General features: G+C 39.8%; 1 protein-coding gene across 10 annotated transcripts in view; it reads left to right on the plus strand.

Moving 5' to 3' along the window:
- The window catches only part of LOC118164700 (protein SOGA3-like), a 54,896-nt gene that overhangs the window by 22,694 nt on the left and 10,837 nt on the right, over positions 1 to 21,365 (plus strand). The window contains exons 4-8 of one of the 10 annotated variants that reach the window (XM_035322389.1): positions 3,467 to 3,538; positions 4,185 to 5,360; positions 6,722 to 7,058; positions 15,298 to 15,404; positions 19,458 to 19,477. In XM_035322389.1, coding sequence (XP_035178280.1) covers positions 3,467 to 3,538; positions 4,185 to 5,360; positions 6,722 to 6,832 — 1,359 coding nt within the window. In that variant the 3' untranslated portion in view covers positions 6,833 to 7,058; positions 15,298 to 15,404; positions 19,458 to 19,477. Of the gene's footprint in view, positions 1 to 3,466; positions 3,539 to 4,184; positions 5,361 to 6,333; positions 7,059 to 10,761; positions 10,857 to 14,012; positions 14,129 to 15,297; positions 15,405 to 19,457; positions 19,656 to 21,365 lie in introns of those variants that run through there. The other 9 variants (XM_035322391.1, XM_035322390.1, XM_035322383.1 and 6 more) reach the window with 9 other exon arrangements.

Here is a 21,365-nt window from a genome sequence, read left to right on the forward strand (position 1 = left end):
GTATGTTTTATTCAGGGTTTCTTTATAAATTGCAGGAGGATTTACTGTAGTTTAGAATCAGGTAGTGAGAACTGCCTTCATTTTACAGCTTTTTTACTCGGAGAGTGATGCTGTTATTTCATTGCATTGTGTTTTTATAGAGTAGATTTCAGGTCTTTTTGTATCCGTGAAGCACTCAGCGTCGCAGGTGGTTAGGATTGCACATTTGGATTGCAACTTAAGGCTGGCAAGAGAAGGATTTTGCCATCTGGTCCTGAGAAGTGCTTAGCATCTCCAGCAAGACATTGGATAAACTCCAGTGAAGGGTCACTGGAGAACTGGTGCTGCTGAACATCGCAGCAGAATTGCCCATTGCATGTGATCTGGTGTGCATATAATGCGGACATTGTCTGTGGGCTTATCTAGACTGTGGAAATTTCTCAGCATTGCCAGCACACTGATGCAGCCTTATGTGTGCCCACAACAGTGAATACTGGAATAGTCAGCTCAAACCTGGCTGTACCTCCTTCTTCCAGAGGTAAGCAGAGCTTATACAATACAGTGATATGTGCCCCACTTGCTGCTCTTATTATTCCTAGAACTGCTGAAATATTTCATTACTACTTGAGCAGTTCAGCAAACTCCCCATTGTAGAAACAGTATGATAGGCATTTTTTTGCTTATTATTTTCTCCTGCAGATGGGTAGCTTGGTTCGAGGTTATTAAAACCATAAAGCTGTCTGGGCAGCATACTGATCAGGTAGTACAGATGCAGTCTTGTGTTTGTCACTTTTATTTTTCTCTTTTTAAAATTCATAGTCATTAAATAGACTGAACTGAATGTAATTTTAAAAAATATGGAAGAAAAATTTTCTGAGCCCTAAAATTACCCTTTACAACAAATTATCAAAACCAGTTCTAAAATTTGAGGGGCAGATTTTTTTTGCTGTAGTTGACAAACAGTAGAGGTGGCCTCTAGAGGCAATTACATTATGCTTTGCAGTACACTGTGACATGGGAAAAGGATCAGCAAGTGGAGAGTTATATTAAAAGAGGATCAAACACAAAGCTTTTTGAACAAACAACTTTTGAACTCTGAATAAATCTCTTAAAATTGATGATTTATAGAAGGATATACTGCTTGATATGTGTCATTCTTCATTCAGCATGAGTATCACCTCAGTGTCCTAACAAGATATTTATGGGGCACTGTGATTTTGAAGATTTTGAAGATGCCATCTGTCAGCTGCGGTGTGTAAATGAGATCGTAACCTCTAGTGATCAGAAATTGTGTCCTGGTGTTTTTCACAAGAAAAGAGATTATATAAATTCCTGCTGGGTCTAACCTACCTACCCGAATCATCCTGCCCATTGAATTGTGTATGTTCTTCATTGCTTTCCGCTATGAAATTCTGTTGCTAAACACCATCATTTCATTGGTGAATAATATAAGCTCTGTGCGTGGTTTGTTGTAATTCAAGTAGAGCAGGATAGAAAGTTGTGCCTAGTCATTAAAGAGCCACAACTATTGCTGTAGTTAAAATGGTACTATCCTGACTTTTTCAAAAGGGACTATAACATTAAAAACAAAAACAAAAAATAAACAAGTAAAAAAAACATATTGAGAGAAAGGAGAAACACAAGGTTTTAGTTTTATGTCAAGTCCATAAAAATACTTTTTGCCTCTAGGGTTATTATTTTTTTTGGTCATCTGAAACTTCTGAAACTTTTTCATAAATCTCATATCTTCTGAAAAGTTGTAGGGTACACAAGAAGATGTAGCTCAGCATTTCAGAACCTCATTATGTGTGGAGAGATGCTGAGCTTGGCAAGAACGAATTTATGTAATCAAGCAGAAATGTGGTTTAACTATCCCTCAGTTACTTTATCAGTGGGTGGCATTGGTGAGAATCTGGTGCAAGCCAAAGTTTGCAGTTATAACTGATCTGGAAAGGGGCTTTTTACAGTGGTATAACTAATGGTAATGCATAGGAGGAAGGTGCATCTCTGAAAGTTTAACTCTTTAGATTTGCAATTCAGAAAGAAAACAACAAAAAGCCTTCCACATGCACATACCAATTCTGTAACAGGGTAACTATTGGATGACCCTGGAGAAGAATCATTTTGTTTGTAGACTCAATCCCAAAGTAGTTAGCTTTATTTTTAAAGGAAGAGGTGAATTAATTTAACTATTCTTGTGTCTTTTCTAGATTCTTCTAGAATCCTGTGATTCACAGGTATCTAGCTGAGATACTAATCATCTTTGGCTTTATTGTCTTATCTACTGAGAGCACTCAGCATTTCTTCAAGAGACAGAAAAATTTTGATTCTGGTTCTTGGAGAATCCATCTGTGAATTTTAGTTCTTCTGAATCTGAGCTTATTTTAATTCTTGCATAACTCTATAGTTAATTTCAGCAAAAAGCCTTATAAGAAACCGTCTCTTAAAGTTGCTTAGATTCACATGTGAGTCGCTTCTATGGCATTGACCTTCCCTTTGGAGTGAGCAGTCCATGAAGCTTAATATTCATGATGAAGGTGATCTGCAGAAGGAGAACAATTGGTTCCAGCAGGCGAATACAGCAAAGGATTGTAATATACAGCATACTTGCCCATTGTACTCTGTTCCTTGAGGATTATGAACAGATTTGAATTCCCCCTATATAGACCTGGATGGCATTTAGATACAGCTGTTTTCTCCCTGGTTGGTGCAGGAAAATGCATGTTTCTCGATTCTCGGTGGCACAAAGGCTCTTTTTACCAGAGAATAATCTCAGAGGGAGGTGGTGACAGTTGTATTACTGCCCTGCTGCAGGGGCTACATTTTACCTGTGGAGCATAAAAACTGGGAACAGCTGCAAGTGGGATGTTATGTATTAACATATTTTCTCAGTCACTTTCCTCTCTCCTGCTGTTTTCTTGATGATCTGTATTGAGTGTTGACAGTGCGATGGTTGGTGTTATTTTCCACTGCTACCACTTGCCTGCTAATGAACTTTTTATTGTAAGCAATTATGGTATTTTTTCCAGTAGGTTTTGAACCCAGCACATGTGAACCCAGATGTGTTTGTGTGGTGCTGGACATAAGCTAATTCACTTTGTGTAGGACTTTGTAGTTTGAGCAGCTTTAAATCATGTCTATTGAACACGTTCAGAGAACAGAACAACCCCAGTGACCAGATCTATGTGTTTGTCTGCACAGAGTTGTCTACAGTGTAGGCCTGGGAGAGCTGCGATGGTAGGCCACTGCAAGCTTGAAGCCTGTGGGTGGGACACAGAGAAAGATGTACTTATAGATGTATGCCCAGGTCAGCTGGTGGGATGTCACTGACACTGATTATGTGGTTTGACTGTGTGGTTTGCGTCGTCTCAAGGATTAAAAGAAATTACTGCCTTTATGTTTGCATTTGTCTCACTGTTTAAAAAGGATGACTAAATTATGTACATCTTTAATGAAATATTCAGTGCCTCTCATTTTGTTGTTGCAGCAATCACTGAAAAGAAGAGGGAGCAAAGACCTACAAAAATCAGAAAAAAAGTCACAGCAGACACCGACAGAGGTATGTTGAAATAACAGTACTCCAGATCCTCATGTGTAGGCTTCAGGGACACTCTGGAAATGATGTGTATGATGTATAAGCACTTCAGTTGCTCACTTTCTTTGGTCTTTTCTTTATTTATATATGTTGCCAAACTCTTGAGAACTCTTACCCCATACCTGCAGTCAGCTGTCATGATGTCGGGGACCACCTAAATGAACCACTGATGCTGCAACAGAACCCACCAGCTTACATGTGCTCTGTATACTTTAGGCAAAATAAGTAAATGGAGCACCAGTGGGACAAGATTATAAGCTCTTTGTATACAAATTTCAGGATTTTTGAGCACTGCAAAGTCTTTTGCAGCATTGCAAATCTAGAAAATACAAGGTGCCCCCAGTGGTATTTCTGGAGACTGTGCAGACTTTCATTGCAAGTAAAACATTGCAAGTAAAATTCTCCCTCTTTTAAATTTAAATATTTACTTCCCCTTCTTTTGCTTACTGATCAATGAAAAAAAATGATCACAGAAAATCCTTCTTGTTTCTAAAGCCATGTACCTATCTATGATTGTTGATCCTGTAATTTAAGACCATCCACTGGAGGTCTCCTGTTTTACATTGTTTCTTCAAATACTTTTTTTTCCTTTTTTTTTTTTTTTTTTAAGGAGGACAATGAAGACCTGAAATGCCAGCTACAGTTTGTCAAAGAAGAAGCAGCCTTGATGAGAAAGAAAATGGCCAAGATTGATAAGGAGAAGGACAGATTTGAACATGAGCTGCAAAAATACAGATCATTTTATGGGGATTTGGACAGTCCCTTGCCAAAAGGTGAAGCAGGTGGGCCACCTACCACAAGAGAAGCTGAACTTAAGCTTCGATTGAGACTTGTGGAGGAAGAAGCTAACATTCTTGGGAGGAAAATAGTGGAGCTAGAAGTAGAAAATAGAGGACTGAAAGCAGAGCTTGATGATTTAAGAGGAGATGATTTCTCAGGGACCGCTAATCCGCTCCTGGGAGAACAGAGTGAATCTCTGTCAGAATTACGACAGCATTTGCAGCTAGTAGAAGATGAAACAGAATTGCTGAGGAGAAACTTAGCTGATGTGGAAGAACAAAACAAGCGCATAACGGCTGAGCTGAACAAATACAAATACAAGTCTGGGGCCCATGAGAGCTCCAGGCACCACGATAGTGCCAAGACAGAAGCACTGCAGGAGGAGCTAAAAGCTGCACGAATGCAGATCAATGAGCTGAGTGGCAAAGTCATGCAACTCCAGTACGAGAACAGAGTTCTCATGTCCAACATGCAGCGTTATGATTTAGCCTCTCATCTTGGGATCCGTGGCAGCCCCAGAGATAGTGATGCAGAAAGTGATGCAGGAAAAAAGGAGAGTGATGACGATTCCCGCCCCCCTCACCGCAAAAGGGAAGGGCCCATTGGTGGGGAAAGTGACTCTGAAGAGGTAAGAAACATCCGGTGCCTGACACCCACGAGGTCTTTTTATCCAACACCGTCTGGATGGCAGAAAAGCTTCACTGATAGGCAGCAGATGAAGGACATTCGCTGTGAAGCTGAGCGACTGGGCAAGACAATAGATCGCTTAATTTCTGACACAAGCACCATCATAACAGAGGCAAGAATTTATGTAGCTAATGGGGACCTGTTTGGACTGATGGATGAGGAAGACGATGGCAGCAGAATACGTGAGCATGAGCTTCTCTACCGGATCAATGCGCAGATGAAGGCGTTCAGGAAAGAGCTCCAGACTTTCATCGACAGACTTGAAGTTCCAAAGTCTTCAGATGATCGAAGTGCAGACGAACCTTTGTCAGTGAGTCAGGTAGACTTTTACTTATTACGGCCTACAGGTAAAAAGGCTTGGCCAAATGAATTAAGACTAAAATTTGATGTATGGCATATTAAAACTCTTACACTAAACTGTGGACAAAAGTCTCTATTTATTTAATTACTTTAAATCCTCATTTGGCCATATGAAACCTTGTTCTACCAAGGGGCCTACTCATGAACAGTGAATAAATCTGGTCTGCATGAATTTAAAAGAATTATACTCCAGGTATAATAGAGCATATAATGTACTGTAGGAGGTGAAAGATTTTACTCTTTCTTCTGGCTTTGCAGCTGCATTTGCCAGAGCTGTGCCTTTTAAATCAGTGTATGATAGCATTTTTGGCACATAAATGAGCATGGTTATTTTCTTGGTGGTTGGGTCCTTGCTAAATATATAAAAACAAAAGTTATTAATTTTAAACAGGAGGAAGCATACACTTTCCAAAATTATAAAGAATATGACAAACCACGGAGAAAAATAAACCATGAAAAGCTATAAAGTCACAGAGCCACACAGCAGTGTGTGAATATTGGAATTGCTGTAACTGGTTATATCTCTTGTTGAAAGGCTGTGGGTCACTGCTTACATGCAATAGTGACTAGCGTCTTTTCTGCAGTTCTTTTTTATTCTTCTCTCATCCTCTAAGGAAAAAGTCAACGAGCATCCTGCATGTGACGTGCAGAGTTGTTCCAAAGAGGTTTTGGGGAGCAAATTCCTTTCTGACTCAAGATCTTCTGCCATGAAAGATGAAAATTACCTACCCTTATCTTATATTGCAATCCTATAGTTGGCAAACACTGTTATTGCTCACGGTATTATCCAGATGTTTTAGTAAGTCTCTTGCTATGTTAATTTACTTCTGTTGTTCTGCTAGTTTACAGTCAAAGTAGTTACCAGGTGAAGCTGAAAGCTATTATTTCTTATCCCTATGCTGACTAATTAGTCTTTTGTTTCCTTGTATCAGAAAGTCACAGACGCAGTGAGTTTGAAGCTAATCAATTACTATACATGTACTGCATGAAATCAAACAGAAAAGACATTTGGCATGCTCACTTTCTGATCTAGCAATACCTCTGAGCTTGTAGAGCTCCCATTAACTTAGAGGCAGAGCACTGCATGGGCTCATACAATTTTAAAGCAATCTAATTGGTATTTTCTCCGAACAAGTAACAGTAATAATTAAATTCGGCATTTCAAGGGATGACCATGCAGAACTCCTACTGATGTCAATGGGAGATGGGCACTTGGTCCCTCCACAAGCATAGTCTGATTCACTGTTTATTTTGTTAAAACTTTGGACTTGCTATTCCATTAATTGACTGTTCTCTTTGTCTTTGTATTTACTTTCCCAGATGTTCCAGCCTATCATTTTACTTATTCTCATCCTTGTATTATTTTCATCCCTTTCTTACACAACAATATTTAAACTTGTCTTCCTTTTTACACTGTTTTTTGTACTGTAAGCCATTCATCATTTACTGTTCATTGTAGTATTATTTTCAGTTTGTTTATTTTGTCCACCCTCCAAGATAAGACGTGCAAGAGACATAGTTTCTGTAATAGCCACTGCTGTAAAAACACTGAAGACTACTTGTTTGCCAAACCTAAACCAAATCCCCCCAAAAATGAAAAAAAAAACCTTGAAAATCACCCGGTTGAATAGAAAGACTGCTCATCACAATGTTCCAGGTAAGCAAACAGACAAGAGTATCTTTCACTTTGCCTACTTTTTATCATTTTTGAATAAAATATTCTTGAGTGTCTGGAACCAATTTAATATTAATTATTTTGTACCAAATCAGAAGCAAAAGAAAAATATGCAGAGTGGGTGTGAAGAGTCTGTTCCTTGTGTCTTCCCACTCTCAGAAAAAGAATTTGTATTCTAGGCACCTATGAATAGTGAAACCACATTGGATGTGTGTTCTGCAATTGTATTTCACAGTCTGTATATATTTTGCCTGGTTTTGATGCACTGTATTAAGTGGATGAGACACCATGGAGGGACAAAACGAGAATGGAGCTAGGACACGGTATCAGAGCAGCCAAGGATTCTTCAGAGAGATGTAGGCTGGATGCATTCTCTGTGCTCTAGAAAGGTGGTCACAATATAGTCTGAACTAAAGATGGTGAAGTCACCTTCTCTGATGCCAATTATCTTTTCCTAACAACCTACTTCATTAGATAACATTTTCTCGTGTACTCTGTAGCTACCAGGGCTCTGGGTTCTCTCCCTCCAGTTTGGGAATGGAGGAACACAGTAACTCTTGGCCTGCTGAGTGATGCTTGTTTAACCACCTGGATGGTGTTGAGCAACCATAGGTGAGGGAGGCTTAAGTGCATCATTAGTCACTGAGTATTTCTGTCTTGCTTACAAGAGGTTGCACAGAGAGCAGAGGCCACTCATGATCTTCCTATAACACTGCACATAGGCAGTTACTACAAACACAAGATCTTCCACTATGAAAACCTCATTTGAAGTGCCCCAGTGGAGCTCAGTTTTCTATTTTTTTCAACCTGTGTTGAAAGCAGAGTCCCACAAACTTGAATTCTCCAAAGTCGATCATTTACAAGTAAGTGTATTACTGGAAGTCTTGTGAAGATGCCATGATAAAGGATCTAGTAATAAGTGATAATAAATAAAGCAGTTGCTTTTGTAGCTGGCAATAAGGATTTCCTTTCCATGCCAGCACTCTGTTCACTTAACCTGTTCCTGTGCCTCTCTCCAGCTAATCAGAATCCTGCCAAGGGTTGTAGTGTGCTACCTGAAATAGCAGAGACAATGTTTTTAGAGAAACCCCTTATAGGTAAACTGAGGTTGGACAACAGAATTTATTTTACAAGAACAAAAAGATAGTAACGTTACTACATTCAGTATGAAACAAAACTTTTAGTTTTCTCCTTATTTGTCTCTCTCTCCTTCTGTGTACTCTCCGCAGGTATAGTAACCTAGATTGGTTAAATCACTTATCCTTAATTTAATACAAATACTTATTCCTATAAGGGTATATTGTTGTTCTTTTTTATTTTGTAGTTATCAAGATATGGGTAAAAGAAACGATAATCAACATATAAGTAAAGAGATTAATTGATAACCGCATCTGGTATCATGTTAAAAGAGAAAGTCTGGCGCAGGGGAACTTTGAAGAGTTTCTAAGATGCTCTAATTTATGCTCAGTTGCCTAAAAATTAAGTTACACATATTAGAAACTATTACAGCAAGATATGGTCAGTCACAACTTAGCTTCACAATGAATTTCTGTAACCTTAAAGATAATTCTCAAATCACTGAGCAAAGGCCTTTTTGCTGCTTTTGTCACAGTCAGATTTTGCAGCAACTGTCTGAGAAATTCAGTTTTTTTGTTGTTTTGTTTTGTTTTTCTTGTTTTGTTTTGTTTTTTACTCCTGGCTTTGCCATTTGTATATTAAAATATAATAGTTCTAGGCTTCAACTTGTCATATTAAATCTTAGAGCAAGACTGACTTTTTGAGTTTCTTTTTGTTTTATTGTTGCCCTTGGGAGAAGAAAAGATTTATTATTCTTTTCTTAAATGTTAGAGGCTCAGTCCCATAAAGGATGACAAATCATGCTCAAACCTGATCTGAAGTTCTGGGCTCAGGTTTTAACCTACACTTGTTTATGCCTTTCTCAGCCTTGTATGTAGTCAAGACGATTAGAGAGAGCTTGCTTTACACTGAGTGGATCAGTAACAGTACTACTCTCAAATAGTAGGAAAGTTTAGTACACTGAATGTATACGTTGAATATATCTTGGAAAGAACTTGGAAAAGTTTTGCGTCTTTCTCAGAAATCAGAAAAGTAACCATGAACGTATTGAGTCAAGAGGCCAAGAAATCCTCTGCACAGAACTGGCAATTATAACTCCACTGATTAGTCACGGTGATTTTTTTTTCATGTAGTTTTAGATTTCCTTTATGTGAATTGGACTCCTCATCCTAATTCTGTCAGGCATCAAGAAAGCCAGTCAACGTTGAGACTTCTGGGGACATGTAGGGAGCTGTCGTGCAGGCTACAGTCTGAAATGAAAGGATCCTGAAACATCCAAAATCATTTTAGAAGGTCCCCACAGCCTTTGAATCTGTGATGAGCAAGAACAGTGAGGACCTCTGCAAACCTCAGTGCAGAGAAGGAACAACAGAGAAGGAGCTGGGGTTATTTAGCCTGGAGAAAAGGAGGCTCAGGGGAGACCTTATTGCACTCTACAACTACCTCAAACAAGGTTGTAGCGGGGTGGGCATCGGTCTCTCCTCCCAACCAGCAAGTGATAGGACAAGAGGAAATGGCCTTAAGTTGTGCCAGGGGAGGTTTAAGTTGGATATTGGGAATACATTGTTCACTGGTAGGGTTGTGAGGCATTGGAACAGGCAGTCCAGGGAAGTGGTTGTGCCACCATCCCCGGAGATTTTCAAAAGACGTGTAAGATGTGATGCTTAGGGACGTGGTTTAATGGTAGACTTGACTTGACAGTGCTAGGTTAACTGTTGGACTTGATGGTCTTAGAGGTCTTTTCCAACCCTTATGATTCTATGAAATAAAAGGCATTCTTCATGTCCTGCATTCAGCTTGAAGGGGGTGAGCTGCTTAACTTTCACACTGGATATTGCAGAGAAATTCACAGCCCTCCATTTTTCAGTATTTCAGGAGCCTCTGAGAAAGCTGATTTTATATCGGTAGAGACCCATAGCCAGAAGATGACATCTAGCCAAAAAAATTGAGTTCTGTGCTTTGCTAAACTGAAATAGCTTGGTCTCAGAAATAAATGTGACAGTTATACTTGCCAAGAAAGGCTGCAGATTTTCTCCTCTCAGTTATTGCCCTGATGGGCAAAGTTCACCCCAGAGGTGAGCAGATAAATGCAGTTGAACACGTCCGCATCCTCTAGCAGGAGTGCGTGGGAGTCAGACAGAGAAGAGCCAGACAGCACACTGCTGATTCATTAACTTGTCTGCCGCACAGCATCTAATTCTGAAGAGCAGTAATAAGAAGAATATAAGATTTCTCTTTTATGTGGCAACAAGCCAGATATGCCACATTACCTATCAGTTCAAATCTCAGTTATACAGATTCACAAAGCCCCTTCTGGAAGCAAAGAAGTGCTTCTTAGAACATGCTGCAATAGCAGAACACGGTGGGTATCGCAGACTAAAGAAATGCTTATGGTTGCTCTCTAAAACCCATGATGAGAGGAGGCTAAATTAACCCAAATTTATACGTTTCTTCAAGTGAAGGTGCTTCCACAATAAAGCATAGATTCTCCTTTAGTAGGATTAATATTTTGAAGTCTTCTGTTATAGCATAAAACTCAGATGTTAAGGAAGTGAATGTGCATCATAAAGCTAACCAGCCTTTTTATGAAGTATGTTTCCTCTCACAGGTCACCACTGCAGTTACCCTGTGCAAGTCACCCCAAGTCATTTCATCAGCTGATGAAATGCAGTTCCTCTGAAGCACAACGTAGGAGTTGCAAAAGTATGCAGTCCTATAAAACTGCGAGATACAATATCTACTGCTGCTAATAGGGCTATTAAAACAAATTTGGTAGCACATTATGCTAGGGAGTAAATGTTAGAAATCTGATTTAAAAGTGCACAAAAAAGCTGTACAACCTTTTACTGAAGGGGATGTAATTAAGCAACATGTTTTAAATGGGTGCAGGAGATTTGTTCTGTGGATAGAACTAATGCAAAGCTGAGTTTCGGCTGGATACTGAGATTAATACTCTATTCTTGCAAAAAGCTTTACTAAATTTCAGCCCCAAGATTGCCTTATTTCTGCATTTCTCTGAAATATTAAATTTCTGTTTCCTGTGTTCCCAGGGAATTCGTTCCACATTCTTTCAGAAAGAACAGGTCTTGCTTATGTAGATCTAATTCTGATATTTTTACATTTGCATTAATTGGAAGTAAATCAGATGATTTTTTGTGTCACTTAGAATACAGAGGCATTTTTACTTCACTGCAAACAGAGAAATACAATTAATTTTCTTTCCTATTTAGAGTCAGCTCTGAATACCCTGAGAAAATACCTCTACAAATATTTTCTTTATTCTTACTGAAAAATTCCCATGATAAAGAAAAGGTCATCTTCTCCAGGATCAGTGATATTTCTTCCAACCAAAAATATCCGTGCCTGAAACTCCAGTTAGAATAAGTGTCTGCTGACACATGTCACCAGTGCTTCAGAATCAAAACCAGAAGAGAGCAGGTGCTACAGTGCAGAAATATGCCTGGCAGTTGGAAAAAAAGAAAATTGCCAAAAACATGACTGTCTAAATATGTGTTATAAAAAGAGATGAACTGCACATGAACTTTGGGTGTTGTTTACGAAAACAAGCAGAGCTTTAGGATATTAGATGTCCTTCCCCTTAATCACCCCAGAATTTGATAGGTGAGTAGGAGACTTCTAAAGGCATCAGTATCAGGGGCCCAGCTCCCATTGGCTTACATTTCTGTCTCTGATTTAATGCCGAGGGAAGTGATATTCAAACCCAACTTTTGCCATTACACATGCAGTTGCCTATGGGGAAAATTACAGTGGCTCTATTTAAAGTAAACATCTAAAGTATCTGCCACCGATTTCCAATGTACCCTTGGAGAACTGGCATGACATAACACTTTGTTGGCTCTGTTTCTCCGTTAAGACAGATGCGATTGCAGAAGTGCACAATGGTTGGAGGCAGAATTTGTGCTGCTTTCCACCCGTTTCCTGAGATATATCCACAGCTGCGATGTATTTGCCGAAATTATTGAGGTGTAAATTGTAACGTTTCAGGGATTGTAGTGGTTGGGTTGATTGCAGTGGCAGCAGTGCTGTTCTTCCCTCCTCTTACCCAACTGATGCAGACAGAACAACATGGGTGTGCTGTCACCAAGCTAGTACAGCAGAATGAAAGGTGCTCTGAAATGTCTCGGGCACAGACTGTTATCCACAGCACACGCTACCCATGTCTGTAATCAGATTATAGCCCATGCTGAAACTCTCCCTCCTTTGTCTTCAGTCTTGCACGATGAAGAGAAATTTAGCAGAGGAGTTGATTAAAATGCCCTTGTGCTTGTTCTGTTGAAGTGCTGACTTCTAACACAAGCTGAGCTGATACCAGGCATGGACAAAGTGCACTTTGCCTATGGAAGGAGCGTGTCAGAATTAATCAACCTACAATGGCCTTCCTGCTTATTTTGCCTGTACCAGAGCCCAGAAAGCCACATTTGCTCCTTTTTCTGGTGATACTGAAGGATGGACAGTTTCTGTTGGATGGCTTTTCCCCCAGAGCAAAAGCCATTACTGCAACACTTGGGGGTGTGAGGAGCAATGAACCCAGGTTTTAATAGCTCACTTTGTGGGGTTTTGTTGTTGTCTTTTTATCCTAACCTTGCTCTGCCTTTCCCATATTAGAAGTTTAACATGGCCATTTGACCCATGCACAGAAGCATTTAGTTTTCCCTACCCAGGCGTGAGCTGTCTCTGAGCTGTCCTTCCAGTGCTATGTGTAGGTCAGGAAATTTTCTTTCTCCAAGTGTCATCCTACAAAATAGTGTGAGTGAAATAGAGCTTGTGGCCATCCAGGACAGCAGTTCTGCCTGGCTTCTATGGGGGTTTAACTTCAGGGAGCCCAGGACATGAGGGAGCAGAGTTCCTTCACAGTCCTCACAAATGAAGCCCTCTGTCTCCATAGTGAAAGCCAAGCACCTACACCCTCGTGCAGATCCCCCCATCTCAGCAAAGGTCAGATGTGAAGCTGCAGTGTCACCTGGAGAGCCCCACTCAACTGAGTGGGATCCAGCTCTACATGAGCCCCTCGGTCTCACACATTTCTAATTCCTCTCACTGTCAGAAATGCAGGATTTTGCCTGAGTGAAAACTCTAGGCTGTGATTTAGTCAATTGTTTCCTTTGATTTTGCTGTGCTGTATTTCCAGGACTACTCATAGCAAGATAAGGGACGCTGAGTTAGCAATATTGAATATACAAGGATAATAGCCAATACTGATGGGAAATGTATAGGAAAAAAAAAAAAAGTAAAAAACAAAAAAAAAAAAAAAAAAAAAAAAAAAAACAAAAAAAAAACACTTCATATTGTCTCCATTTGCAGGGGCGCAGCTGTGCTGGCTGCCCGGAGGAGCAGCGCTGTGGCACCCAGCCTCCAGCTGCGTGCTCCGTTCTGCCCCCAGGCATTCAGCTTTGCTGCCAGCCATGGCAGCTGGCCTGCTTGGAAGTAACCTCCCCAAACAAGTCACACTTTTGCCTTATGAACGGGAAAACTGTAATTCCTCAACAGTTAGAGGCTGAGGATTTTCTTCAGGAACATTTGGTCTCATACTTGGGGGTCTTTGGTTTTAGATCGTCTCTGAAATTTTCACAAATAGCCCAAGTCCCATTATTTATGTTACATGGAGACAGAATAAGCACCCAAGTAATGTGTTTGCTGAGACTTATAGCTAGACCATATAAGGAGAAAAAATGTGTTTTCCCTAAAACCTGCTTTGGTATTTACTATAAAATGCACCCAGAACTAAAATCTTTGTGCTGTGCGTAGATTATATCGCATGTGCATCTTATTGTCCTAAGGAGAAGGGTGCTGACTAATCAAGGAGGTGTGAATCCTCATATCATGTCCTCTGTCTCACAGATCCTCTTGTCATCAGCTGCCCTGCCCACAAAAATATACGTCACCCCTGCTTGGGGCACTTGAAGACAAACATCTGATGGGTGAATTTGTCCAGAATTTTGTGCTCCATTAGCCAGGTACTTGGTGGCACCTCTCAGGGCACACATGGGGACAAACGCTCCCTGAAATGCGAGTTTTCTGTTGCTGTTCCCAGTCACTGCCCGCAGACACGAGTACCCAGTGTGTGCAGCCCTGCCTGGGGTCTCCCTGGCCGTGCCGCAGGAGAGCAGTGTGACACGTCATGCAGCAGTGCAGGTGCAGTGGTCAGCAGGGAGGCAAGGAGCCAGCCAGAGCTCCTTGTGCTGCAGAGTGGCTTCAGGGCCTCCTGCAAGCTTTCACTTTCCTGGTCATTTTTGTCATGCACTCCTTCCCCTTTCCATGTCCCTTCCTGTGCTGACACTTGCTGTGGGCACTCCCCGTGCTTTACATCCAGGCTGAGGTGCTTTTGGACCTCCCTTGCTAGCCTTATGCCAGGGATGAATTTCCCTGCACAGAGGGATTCTCCATCTGCTTTCAAGCACTTTGCTGAAACAAGAAGTATCTTAACCTACCAGAGAATCTGATCCAGAAGGCTTATAAAGTAGCAGGAATATTTGGGCATATAAACCATTATCACCATTCCCAGAATGCGGGACAGTAGGATTACACAATGCCCAGTAATTCTGCACGTTGTAAGCGATAGTATATGAATGCACAAAAAGATTTTAGGGAGGAGTCATTTGCTTTTAGCTCTGTAAGATAGCTATTAGCCAACTGAGCTGCTTCTTTAAACAAACTCCCTTTACAAAGGACTTTATGAGGGTCAAGTTGCAAAGCTCAGAATGATCGTACTAAAAAATATAACCCTGGAAACTGGGTCTGGGAGACAGAGAATAATTTTCCTTCACAACATGGACGCTAGTAAAAGAAACCTAAAATTGCCTATTGTCATAGCTGTAATGTTAACACTGGCTGCTTTGGCAAGCTTTAAAGACTGGACTGCACTATAAAACCTAAAAATGTCCTGGACTTGGAGTTGTTTACACAAAATATGAGGAGATATAAAGTTACAGAGCTGGGGGGTTGGAAGAGATGGCTTTAAAGCCATCCTCCGTGCGCTGACGTCACGTGGAAGCCAGCTGCTGGGATGATGCTGAGCGGAACTGTTTTTCAGTTTGCAAAAGTTGTGGAGTTATTTGAAGAGAGTTGCAAATGCTGCCCCAAGTGAAAGGCTGTGCTTTGCTTAGCTTTCTCGTTTCTTTTCAAGATCAAGATTTGCAGAACTGGATCTCAGCTATCTACGTGTTTCATTGCTTTCACTGCTGTTTAGAAATGGACTGAAAAACTTCTGAAGGATTTCTTATTCCATGAAAGGTATGGTTATGGTTTATTTGAAATCAGTAGTTTTGAACGGCTTTGAACAGTTACCATAATTTTAAAAAATGCAAATTACTAATGTGACAGTTATTTAAACAACTCTTTGATGTTGCTATTTATATGTTATATGGTGTTTTATGTATGGTGCACATGCTTTTTATTCTTGGATAAAGACTTGGCATTAGTTTAGTCGGTTTCTTTAGTGCAAACACAGATATATCAACAGAACAGGGATGACAGGTATCATATGATCACTGGAGTTTGTTTCCTTCTTTTTCTCATTTTCTCTCTCCTCCTTCCTTCCCCCTCCCTTTGCCCCTTTCTCTCTCTCAAATGTAGTTTCTTTCCAAGAATAAAGTGCACGGTATCGTGGCACCTGATTCTTTTATAATCGAACAAATAAATTACTTTATGTTTTTTTAGTCATCCAAAATATAGCACCTTGTCAGAAATATAATTTAATTCCTTTTTTTTTTTTTTTTTTTTTTTTTTTGTAAAATCAGTGGAAGTTTTGTTTATCTGAATGGTCAATGCACATGCAGTCTAATTAATCTCTGTTGAAAAATAACGTCTCCTCAGCTGATGTCACTGCAGATTATTTTAAGAAGTTAGTAGAGTTTGATTTCAAACTGTTCTCCATTTTTAATTGTTAGATAAAAAAGACCCAGGTAAGACGTGGGGGAATGGTAACAGTAATGCAAAATAATAACTTAAAACATTTTTATTTTTTTGCTTGAAAGGAGGGAGGGATAAAAGAAAAGCTATGGGGAAACACAGCTGATGTAGACAAAATTGATTATTTGTTTGAAGCTGATTGTTGAAATGAGCTTCTGACCTTGTCTAGGACATGCAGAATGTGCCAATTCTGCAAGAGCACAGATACTGCTCTGATCCACACAGCAGATGAAAAAGGGTAATTTTTCATTCCTTTGTTGCTTAAGCCATATGCAATATCCCTCGGGACATCTGGGTACACCATACAGAGAGAGGGTATACTATCTGAACTACACATGGGATTCTATTGCTAGTAGGGCATAAAATAAGCAAACAAACAAACAAACAATAAACAAAGACCAAGAAAAAAAAAAGGAATAGAGCCACAGAAACAGGAGTTAAAACTCTCTGAGGAAATTACCCACTGTACAATAGCAGAAGTTTTCTTCTCAGAGTTTATGTCAAGAGGATATCAGAGAAACATACGAAGAAATACAAGGTTTTTGTGGATCTTAGAGCTACAAGTAACTATCTTTAACTTCTGTCACTAACCTCTTCCAGGGCTTGATTGCATTTTGATCATCTCAGGTTCTTTTTATAATTACAGTCTCATATGAAACAGCTTGCAAATTGTTAATATGAATGCAAACATAACAAAAGTAGTGACCAGCACAAAGAAACCACCAGGGGCTTTTAATAATAATAATAATAAAAAGCATGCTTATATGCATGCTTGAAAGGAGTACACATCTATTCTTATATGTATATATAAAAATACGATGTATAGTCTTGAGTTTCTTACTAGTAATATGCTGCTGATTGAAGCATGGCCATTGGTACTTAGAGTACACTGGCAAAATCCCCACTTCTGCAAGCTATAGACAGATTCTTTCTGCCTCTCTAGTTCATGACTTTACAGTGCTTGCACATCTCTGTTTCTTCCTGACACATATTTAAAGGACTCCAGTGGAGCAGAGTAAGTAGAGAGGTGACTTTTGTTTATTTCTCTGAGATGTCTTGAGAAGATATAAAGATATAAATGTGGCAAGAAATAAATAATAATAATAATAATAATAAAAAGACTACTAAAAAATATGACCTTTGAACTAACGAAGTGACGAAGTATTGAAGCAGTTGTAAAGTTATTTAGCACTAAGTGCTTGGATTGCAACAGATCTTAAGTTTTTTTTGTAAGTTGTTTTAAGATTTTTTTTTGTTACTTTGTTGTTGTAAGAATTTTTTTGTAAGTTGGTTTTGGTCAACACTTAGTGAAGTTTGGCACAAAGCTTTGGCCTGGGGAGCTGCAGTCTCTACAGCCTGGCCACCTTCCCTAAGAAGCCACAACCAGTGTTTGACCTCTTTCATGATGAGAATGCTGTGTTGTCTTTGAGCAGCTCTTATTTCAGGAAGTTTTATGTGTTTGTAAAACTGTCCCACACATTTTTAGGCAGGTGGAAGAAGAAGGGCCTGAAATCTGTTCGTAAATAGTTGAGGGACAGATTGCTGTTTCAGAGCTCCTAGGCAGGTGTGAGCCAAAGACTGAAAGAGTGAGCTCCAGTACCAGGTTATATGGTGGCATGGTTACACTGTTGTGAAACAGGCTAGCAGAGATGTCTGGAGAATAGCCAGCTTACTCTCTCAGTTCTCAGTCCCAAGCTGTTTGGGGGTAAATGGTTTTGCAGCCTTGGGGTTAGGTTTGGGCCCAAGATGGCTGTCAGGTGGGAGATGCTGTAGCAGGCCTTCCTCTGACACAAAGACATGGGGCTGAGCAGAGCTCTCTGCTCACTTGCTAATGAAAGAAGCTGGCTCCAAGTTTGGCATCAGCTTACCAGTCAGCTGAAATAATGCAGACACTGGTAAGCACTGATTATATAGTAGCCACAGCTGAATCAACAAGACTTGCCCAATAAAATACGTGTTGAAGAACTGTGTGAAGCTCAAGGGTGAATTTTCACTACATCAAAGAAAATGTGGGCGGTTAAGATGGGCTGTTCCTGTGAGCTGAGAATCACTGACTGTCAGTCAGGGAAATGAACAAATTCCAGTAACGTAAACTGGGGCTTACCTCTAGTTAGCTCCCTGATAAGTCATTTGCCTGCCTTTACACTTAGTTTCTGGCAGGAGACCAAGGCAATGCAGAGGCATTTTGTGACTAGAAGTGAATTCCAGGTCCACCTAAATAACACAACAGCATGCCTTGAGAGCCAAAGTTAACAACTCAAGCATCAATGTGCATGTACCAGTCATTAAACCACAGAACCCACTGTAACTGAATGAATGTGTGTTACTTCGGCCTAGCTGGCAGAGTAAGTGTGCTGACTGTAGTGGAGTTTCCACTGTAACCCTAACAAAGCATGAGGAATATCAGGCCCAGAAAATCTGTAACTGTTTTGCTCCAACATCAAATGAGCAGATCCAAAATATTTCCTTTAAAATATGTGTTTAATAGTTAGTTCTATTAATGTTATTTCATTCACACATACAAGGAAACTAAAGAGTTCTGAAGAAGATTGAGAAACTGAAGGACAAATGAGTGAAATATTCTGAGCAAGGTTTTGAAATAAATTTGAGTTAGTGCTCTCGGAGAACAGTTTCAAGTTTTCTTTGTGCTGCTCATAGAACTAACATTTATAGATGTAGATTTGTGAGTCCAAAATAGATGAACTCTTTATAGTGACCTACAGTCAGAATGATGTTTTCTGCTTCGTGTGTTTGTCACCTGCTACTTGATTTTCTCTTGACTTTTCCTTTGTGTGTTCTAAGGCATTCACATAGCCATGAGAACTTTCTTCTCAGGTATTGTTTACAGTCTTAACTGCTGAAAGAATGTCAGAGTCTTTTCCATGCTAAATGCATGTGTGAAAGGAGTGCGTCAGCAAACATGATACCTTTACACTTGCAGTTGTCTTTTGAACAAATGTAAATATAGCTTTCACCCTCAAGGGCAGACCTCACAGGATCCCAAGGTCCTGAAGTGCCGTTCAGTATCACATATACTCATATTTCATCGAAAGCATGTTTGTAGTGAGGAGTAACAACAAAGATGTGAAGTGGCCATGGTACACAGCCTGTTGTGGCCGACACTGGTGAATCCTATGATGCTGGCTGTGCATCCCTCCTCTTTTCAGACTGGGCCTGTCTACCCCTAGGTTTGTGTCCTATAACGCTTAGTTCTTCATCTTCCAGTCATACTGCAGATACACATCATGCAATCTTGTGCTGCTCTCTCCTGCAAGTGCATTTCCATTATTATTATTATTTTATTTTATTTTATTTTTTTTTTTTTCTGGAAGCTAGATTCAAAGACAAGTAAGACGTATTCTGATAAACTTTCAGGAAACATTCAGGGAAGAAAGAAAAAAGCAGAGCTATCTTGTTGCTGTTACACAGACTGTAACCATGGACCTGCGTAAACAACTGGAGAATACAGAGAGGAACTGGAATAAGGAGAAGATGGAGCTGCTGGAGAGATTTGACAATGAAAGGAAAGAATGGGAATGTCAATGGAAGGTCATGCAGAAGAAAATTGAAGAGGTACTTTTAAACAAAACTCTGAACACTGACATTTTTACTTGAGTCTTTTCAGTGACTAGAGGTCACTTCGATTTATTTTTCTTTGAGTTATATCCTATCTCCTATCTGTCACTGGGATTTTGTAATAGCTGATGGTAGGATACAAAGCCTGGGGTTAATCAGTATTTGTGATTGTTCATTTAATACTCACAAATACGATGTAGGAGGTTAAATGTAACTCTATCAAGTTTACTGTATTGTTGGCTATATATACTGCTGCCAGTTCTTCTGGCCATGAGCCACAGTGCTCATTTTATACATGTTCAGACATGCTGAACAGATCTGCACGTATGGGGTTTAGGAAAATGCATATTTAGTAACAAAAAAATCTAGGTATTGTAATTCTCTGGCAAAAAAAAAAAAATGGGGGGGGGAGTTACATGGCACAAGTCTGTTAGGATAAATGGTAATGTTAAAAAAAATGTCATACATCAGACGCTGTATGATGCAGAACTTTTCTGGCTAGAACCTGCTCCATTTATGGACAGCATTTAGTAGAGAAAACGGCTACAATAAATAGTATGAAAGCCCTGACACCACTTGTGTTTACACATACTAACAAATACTCACTCCGTGCCATTTGTAAGGCATCTCCTTCCAGAAATAGTTTAGGTAATTTTTTGTTACTCTTTTATCTCCAAATTGTCACTTCAACAGAACCCTCTGACACCCTGAAATGCATAAATGGAATCTGCTTTGGCAACATACAGAGACAAGTTTTTTCATCACTGAGCTTTCCACATTTTTCATGCTAATATACGCATGGAGTAGTTTTGCTTGCTCTCTGCCAACACCTCCCTGTGGCTGAGCAGCACAGGAATGTATGGCAGAGACTGCTTACATGGAAGTATGAGAAGGAAAACGAATTGCAGCCATATACTGCCCTCAGCATGCAACATAACTCCATAATGTCAGCTCTCACGTATATTACCTACGGTTTTTACAGACTTTGGTGTGACAGTCTCTGCTGCATTTTGTCCTTTGTGTTAAGACATTTCTTTGCTGTCTTACCTAATTTCACCACCAAAGTGAGGGGGCTTCAAAAGTTAGTAGCGTTATCTGTATATGTAGTTGAAAATAAGCTTGTTAGGTTTATGACCAGTTTTCAAATGACAGTAATGTGATGTGAAAAGGTATTCTGATAATTAGTAGTCCTGACAATGGCAGTGAAGGCCATGTTTGTTTGAAGTTTTTTATTAGCATATGGATTACAAAAGTGTGACAGAGACAGAAAAAGAGATAGAGAACGGAATGGAGCTGAAGAGAATGGATGAGGCAAATAGCTGGGTATTGCAGGACCAGACAAAACTAGAGATGATACCCCAAGGTTATGGGTATCCTAAGGTCCCTTCTTAAGCTATGTCTATTGCTACCCTTGTTTTAAGTTGCCTGATGTTTCTTCACTAAAAGCCATAAGGGTGGAGAAAAGGGGAGATGCATTTTAAACGCCATAATCTGTAGAGGGTTTTCCTCAACAAAATTTGTGCTACCTTATCAGCTTGTAATTTTATTTGGTAGTTTTCTTTAGCCCACTAAATACTACCTGGGTTCATGGATTCCTCCAGGAAGACCTATGTGATTTAGGAGATGATATTGCTAAGTTACGAGGTAGTATCCTATTCCTGTGCTGAACCCATACGAGGCCCTCATTTCTTGGAAATTACAAAGTTT

The sequence above is a fragment of the Oxyura jamaicensis genome, chromosome 3 (genome assembly GCF_011077185.1).
Source record: "Oxyura jamaicensis isolate SHBP4307 breed ruddy duck chromosome 3, BPBGC_Ojam_1.0, whole genome shotgun sequence".
Taxonomy (NCBI): Eukaryota; Metazoa; Chordata; class Aves; order Anseriformes; family Anatidae; genus Oxyura; species Oxyura jamaicensis.